The sequence below is a fragment of the Danio aesculapii genome, chromosome 4 (genome assembly GCF_903798145.1).
Source record: "Danio aesculapii chromosome 4, fDanAes4.1, whole genome shotgun sequence".
NCBI classification, from domain to species: Eukaryota; Metazoa; Chordata; class Actinopteri; order Cypriniformes; family Danionidae; genus Danio; species Danio aesculapii.
In genome coordinates, this window is record NC_079438.1 from 40,419,282 (window position 1) to 40,426,877 (window position 7,596).

At 32.3% G+C, this 7,596-nt stretch overlaps 2 protein-coding genes across 2 annotated transcripts in view; both read left to right on the forward strand.

The window, feature by feature from the left end:
- rap1b (RAP1B, member of RAS oncogene family) overlaps positions 1-1,961 on the forward strand; it is a 91,474-nt gene extending 89,513 nt beyond the window's left edge. The window contains exon 8 of the mRNA XM_056455634.1: positions 105-1,961. The gene's annotated coding sequence lies outside the window, so the exon portion shown is untranslated. The remainder of the gene's footprint in view (positions 1-104) is intronic.
- A 2,722-nt stretch (positions 1,962-4,683) lies between these two features.
- mcat (malonyl CoA:ACP acyltransferase (mitochondrial)) overlaps positions 4,684-7,596 on the forward strand; it is a 3,627-nt gene continuing 714 nt past the window's right edge. The window contains exons 1-3 of the mRNA XM_056455635.1: positions 4,684-5,353; positions 5,451-5,538; positions 6,639-6,856. Coding sequence (XP_056311610.1) covers positions 4,976-5,353; positions 5,451-5,538; positions 6,639-6,856 — 684 coding nt within the window. The 5' untranslated portion in view covers positions 4,684-4,975. The remainder of the gene's footprint in view (positions 5,354-5,450; positions 5,539-6,638; positions 6,857-7,596) is intronic.

The following is a 7,596-nucleotide window of genomic DNA, read 5'->3' on the forward strand; positions in this document are numbered from 1 at the left end:
GATCTCAATTATCATCGGCTGTGACGAGCTGTCAGTCACTTCTGTTTTAATTTCTTGATCCATTGGTTTAAACCTAGATCTAAAGTAACTTTTTGTTCCTGCAGGTCTGATTTACTGCTGTGTCTATCAGCAGTGCCAGCATTCCGACGTTACTAAAACCTAACATCGAATGGACTTTCCTATGTGGTGATGCCCCTTTAACAAACCAACCAACCAACCAACCAACAACCAACCAATGGATTCAAGGCTACAGTACCATGACAGTTTTTTGCACATAGATAACCATCATCACTTTCCAATGTCGCGAGAAAGAGATTTTTACATATAAATATATAAATATATATTCTAACTGTATGCAACCGAATAAAAAAAAAATGAGTAAATGAATACAAAGCTAGACGAAAATAATTTTAAAAAATACAGAGCCTACACGCAGTGTTATCGCTAACGGAAACAGCCACCGTTGTAAATGTAAGGAGGGAATGTCTAACCAGGCTGTGCACGTTGACATGGCAATTACAATGATATTTATAAGCACCACTATTTTAGCCAGAGAGGAGAGGAAGTCCAAAGAACTCCTATATAAACCATTCTTACAGCTAACTTTCACTCCTTTTTTTTGTTTTTTTTGTAACTTTATTATTTTTTTGCTTTTATTCTAAACATGATTTCTTCTGCCTTTATTTCTCTTTTATAAATTACTAGATTTCATTTTTTTTTTGCTCTATGGAGATGTTATATTCACAACAGCTATTGATTGATTGAGTTTTACCTTAGGAAAACCTGTGGATACAATGATGTACATGTAAAAAGTTGAAAAAATATAATTTTTTTTCTGTCGCTATCATTGTCCTTAGCCTCAGATGTTGCCTTCGAGTATGTGTTAAGACCTTTTTGTGTCTCTTTCTCTCTCTTTTTTTATATAAATATATAATTTAGGTCCATCTCATAGCCTATGCCGAACTTTGTACAGCAGGCTTTTTCAAAAAACGAAAAATAAAAAAGGGGGTATTTAAAAAATAAAGGGTTTGACAATTTAGCTGTAGTACCCCTCATACTGTAATCCGCTCATCTTTTTGGGTGGTTCGGTTATGAAAAGTCAGATCCCTCTTGATCCTGATCAAATGTTGGACAAATATACAGTACAAATATATATATTTTAAAAACAAATCGGGGGTTTTAATACACACGACTCAAACTTTGCTCCTTTTGCTTGCTGGTGTCAACCGAGGATATGAAAACCAAATATTGGATCCTGAGGAAGCGATGTCTGTTAGTGACTTTGTAATCATTTGCCCTGTTTTCTGTCTTCGTTAGTGTTGGATTAACTGAATGTGAGGGTGTGTGTTAAAAAATGGGAAGAATCGATTCGAACTTCAAAAGAATTAATCGCACATCAAGTGCGATGGGAAAAGGTGTTCATAATGCGCTCTGTAAAGCGGTTGTAGCATGAAATACGTGTCTCTTTAAACATCAGAAGGACAGGGTGCAGCATGCCGTATGTACACGTAATGAATTGTTTATGAATGCTTTGAGGATTTGCACTGTGTAAAGTGAAGAACACGACTCCTAGGGAGTGTCCGAAACACAGGCGGACACTGGTAAATATTACGAGTCTTGTGTTGTTCTGATTACTGCAAGCAAATGCCTTGATGCTGTTAAGGTTTTGAAAGAAAAAAATGACCAAAAAAATACTAAATATCTCCAGGATTGAGACCGAGGCGCAGTATTTCCAATGCAACATCGTCTGCTTTTGGACGGGCGGCGGGTGGAGGGAGGAACAAGTGTCAACTTAAAAAGCCTTAAATAAAAGTGGTGCAATTTTGTATAACCGAGCATCTGTAGTTTAATAAATTGGATTGCCATGCAAGGGCTCACAAGAAGCCAGTTTTGCCACTTGAATGTTTTGTGTATTGTTTGAGCATTTTCTGTCAGTCCAATAAACAAATGAAAACATTTAACTTATGTTACGTTTAACCACGATGGCACATTTGCTGCAAAAGTTATTATTATCTGATTAAAGCCAGATGAAAAAATGAACTGGTTTCTCTGGAGGGAAAAGAAACTGGATGACGGGTGTCTTTCACCTCATAGAAACATAATGGATGGGTTTTGCAAGATGAAAAATGATTGGTGTTATATAGATGTACTCCAGTGCTTTTTTTTATCCATAGATGATATGTTCAGATGCTGTCTGCTGTATAACCTGCGATTTCAAAGCTTACGTCATTTCAGAATACACTGTCATTTAGTAACACTTTTCACAAACACTAAAAAATTACTTGCATATAAAAAAACATACATATCAGAAGGTTGACAGAAATGTGTGTGTGTGTGTGTGTGTGTGTGTGTCTATATGTATGTATGTATGTATGTATGTATGTATGTATGTATGTGTATATATATATATATATATATATATATATATATATATATATATATGTATGTATGTATGTATGTATGTATGTATGTATGTATGTATGTATAGGGCTGAACAATATATCGTTTAAGCATCAATATCGCAATGTGTGTATCTGCAATAGTCACATCGCAGGATTAGATTGTTTATTAAAGATGAAAAGAAAGATATTAAATGTTATTTAAAAATTATTTATTTATACAATGATGGTGACCATGTTATTTTACTTTTAATTTCTGTGCTTGAATACTATTACACTCCCCAGAGCTTTTTTGTTTGTTTGTTTGTTTGCTCTATTGTATTAACAGTGCTCAGCATAATTGAGTACACCCCATTTTGAAAATGAATATTTGTATCCATTTATATATATATATAGGCAATGTATTTTGGTGCATTTACACAAAACAGATTAATTAAACTTATATATTTATTAAAATTATATTTTAGTCACAGAACATATTTAGAAATAGAAAGATGATACATTTAAATTCATACAACATTTCAATTAAATTGTATATTGTTTGTTTCTCTTTTTTTTTTTGTTTTTTTTTACTTTTATTGTTAACATTTTATTTAATATTTTTCCCTAACGTTTAAATTTGGGGTACGAATTTTTAACAATTATTGCAAGTTCTTTTGTTAGCTCCAGATTTGGCTTTAGAACTAACTTATCTAATGTATATGCATATAATATTGTAAAGCATCCGATAGAAAATATAAATTTAAATGAAAGATGTGTGGGGGGTGTATATGCTGAGCACTGTATATAGGCTTGTCATTTATTATATTTTAGGCAGATGCACTGCATAGAAAATGACTTGGTCATCCTAATCAATCTAAATGAATAAAATCAGGTGAAGTTCTATTCATATTGAATATATATATATATATCTCGCAGCAAAACAAAATATTGCAATGTCAGATTGTTATGTGTGTATGTATACACACACACACAGACACACACACTATTAGTATTTCTGAATTATTTTACATAATTGAAAAGCAAATTTTTCAAGTTATTAATATTCTTATAATATTTATAAAATTACAATTGTATTATTACATACCAATCGTGTGTGTGTGTGTGTGTATTTTTATATATATATATATATATATATATATATATATATATATATATATATATATACATATATATATATATATATATATATAAACACATACATATATATACATAGTTGAAGTCAGAATTATTAGCCCCCCTTTGAATTTTTTTCTTTTTTTAAATATTTTCCAAATGCTGTTTAACAGAGCAAGGAAATTTTCACAGTATGTCTGATAATATTTTTTCTTCTGGAGAAAGATTTTTTCTTGAAGAAAAATTTTTAATTTTTATGAACCATTTTAAGGTCAAAATTATTAGCTCCTTAAAGCTAATTTTTACTGTCTACAGAAGAAAGCTTCATTATACAATAACATGCCTTATGCCCCTAACCTGCCAGTTAACCTTATTTATAGTTAAACCTTTAAACGTCACTTGAAGCTGTATAGAAGTGTCTTGAAAAAATTATCTTGTAAAATATGTCATCATGGCAAAGATAAAATAAATCAGTTATTACAAATGAGTTATTAAAGCTATTATGTTTAGGAATGTGTTGGAAAAAAAATCTTCTCTCCGTTAAACAGAAATTGGAGAAAAAAAATAAACAGGAGCTAATAATTCTGACTTCAACTGTATGTATGTATGCATGTATGTATGTGTGTGTGTATATATATATATATATATATATATATATATATATATATATATATATATATATATAGAGAGAGAGAGAGAGAGAGAGAGAGAGAGAGAGAGAGAGAGAGAGAGAGAGAGAGAGAGAGAGAGAGAGAGAGAGAGAGAGAGAGAGAGAGAGAGAGAGAGAGAGAGATTGCTATATTGATTTACGTTTATTAATGTGATCGTTTATTATTATGTTGTACACGCATAATTCATTAGCCTATTAATCATATTTACAGCTTGAGTAACGTTGGTAGGGTTATTAATTAGTTTATTAATGACTTTTCAAACTAATTCAAATAGGAAATCATTGTGTAATGCAAGAAACAACCGAAATCTAAAATATAACAGTTTAATATCAATTTATGCCTAATTAACCATAGTTTTAGATAAACGCTTTAAACAACTGTATTAAAATAAACGAAATGACAACTCACCTTGGCCATTTTCCCTTGAAATTTAGCGACGGTTTAATGTTTATGGCCATAAATATATACTTAGATATTGAAGAACTGTATATTCAGGCGAACAGAGACTAGAACCTCCAGTACAGTAGATGCCGCTGTCCCCTTTCTTCACCTAAAATATACAAGAATCGAAGAAAAATAAACCCACACATGACATGTGAGAAACAACAGTGCCAATAGAAGTTTTAATATGGATTTAGGCGTTTATATCACCTAGTAAAATAATGATATAATAGAAAGACCGTACAGTTTTTCACGCGCTGACTTCCTGTGACGCTTCCAAACAGACAGATTTCCGATTGACCTCCTCAAAAACAGTGTATGATTTCTATATAATTATTTAATTTCATAATGAATCTCAGCGTGACTCTTAGGTCCTATAGTAGAGCTCGTGTGTGTCGAAATAAAGCGACTGTCTCGGTTTACAGAAGACTGTCAGATGCTCCTGAAGAGCCTCAGTCCGTGAAAACACGCAGAACTCCGGTGAACGCAACCGTCCTGCTATTCCCAGGCCAGGGCAGTCAGTATGTCGGTATGGGGAGAGGATTGCTGAAGTATGGAAATGTCAAGGAGATGTTTTCGGTAGCTCAGAAGGTGCTGGGTTATGACCTGCTGTCTCTGTGCTTGAATGGACCCGAGAAAGACCTGATGAAGACCGTTCATTGTCAACCTGCGGTTTTTGTCTGTTCTCTGGCTGCTGTGGAGAGACTCAACCATGAAAACCCTGCTGTAAGTTACAGCATGCTCTTTTATGTCGATTAGGACTTGATGTTCTACGCGTGTGGATGATTATGTGGGCAATATTAATATAAACTCTTCTTTATAGGCTATTGAGAGCTGTGTGAGTGCAGCAGGTTTCAGTGTTGGTGAATTTGCAGCTTTGGTGTTTTCTGGTGCAATGAACTTCGCTGAAGGTAAAACTGACCCCAATGTCTTCGAAAATTAGTACTTTTTAAATAGTATTTTTGCAAAAAGCTTGGTCATTTATCTCCAAAATCAAAAGGAAGAAGTGATATATTTGATCAAAGTTTTATCTATATTTTATAATGCATTTTTTGTTTAATAAAATAATATTTGGCGTAAAGCTTCAAGACATTTAGGTGCATTAATACTTTTACGCTCAAATTAAGTGTATATACAGTCTAGACTATTGTATTGTTATTGTAAATGACTTTTAATAGTTATTGAAGTAACACAGACATAAAATATAATATAAATCTTAACCTCAGAAATAATAGGTCCTATCTGACATCTCCAATTTAAGTTACTCTCATATTCGTATTCTTTGACAACAATGTATTTACATTATGATGTTAATTTTTTTTTTTTACCATTAATAGTTGAATAAAATCAAGGATAATTCAAATGAAATAATATAAAATATTGGACCACATCCTTGCAATAAAAAAAAGTTATATTTATTTATATGAATATATATATATATATATATATATATATATATAGAGAGAGAGAGAGAGAGAGAGAGAGAGAGAGAGAGAGAGAGAGAGAGAGAGAGAGATAGACAGACAGACAGACAGACAGACAGACAGACAGACAGACAGACAGACAGACAGACACATCCAGTAATCAACATTTGAAGTCAAACCCTTTCAATAAAGTTGCCCTAAAACTCGAATTACACCCATTCTTGTCTTAGGACAGTTTGGAAAAACGTTTTAGATTTACTTTAAATGTTAACCACTAATCATATTCTTTTAAAAGCAATTTTAGTGGTATATAATCGATATATAAGGTAGCAAAAATGCTATGATATGTGAGTATTTTACTTTTGAATGAAAAATATAATTTTATCTTTACAATATTGTGAAGTCACAATCTCATAATTCAATATAAAAATGCCTATCATATTCTCTGTGTGAAATACTGTTGTTGTTGATATTGTTTTTAATAATTGGAGCAATATATGACCCGTGAATATTATTGACATAATTTAGGACATCCAGAAACATCCATTCGATCAGCTTATCTCTGTAGCGCTGTTTTCTGCCTGCAGCTTTGTTTGCAGTGAAGGTGAGGGCAGAGGTGATGCAGAAGGCCTCTGATCAAGTGTCCAGTGGCATGTTGTCTGTGATTGGTCGACCTCAAGCCCAGTATAAATATGCCTGTGTCCAAGCTAGAGAGCACTGTATCTCTCTTGGGATCCAAGACCCTGTGTGCTCCATCGCCAACTACCTTTTTCCAGATGGGAGAGTCATAGCTGGACACAAAGAGGTATTGTGTGAAATGTAAAATATAGCGAGCTGTTATAAAAATCTAATATGAATAATATTTGGTTAATTTAACTCTCAAGACCAGAAAAGTGCTTCAACCCTTTACAAGGCAAAAAACATGTATGATAACCTCTTTGATATTGGTTATAAAAGTCAGAAAGTCTGTCTACACTGTTTTAGTTTTCCTAATTGATATTTAATTGAGTGCCCTAAAAAGGATAATAAAACTAAATACAATTTTTCTGCAATACAAATCACGTTGTGTTAATAAGTTGGAAAATAATTTGAATAATGCCATTATTGTCAAGCCGATAAAGCATGCGCAATGCACACAAATCATATAGACCGATACAGAATGAGAGTGGCATGTAATTGTTTGCAAATCACATTTCACATACACTGCTGTATATTTGCACTTTAAATGCATTTATTTAAGAATAATTGAGTGCTACTGCAGTAGTTTGCTTTATAGTTTTATTGTTGAATTAAAATACTGTTGAATTTAAAATATGCGAGTAAGGGGAAATAAAACGCTTGTTGTTAATATAATGTAATTATGTGTTAATAACATGCTTATAAAGCAAATACTGTGCGTTATTTCAGTCAACTGGTTGCCTGTTTTATTATAATTTTTTTACATATTCATTACATATTTACACATTCAATTTCAATTTGCACAATTTGAATTAAAATGGAAATGAAGCTAGTGACAACCTAGGAAGTTTTGGGATGTCTCATTTT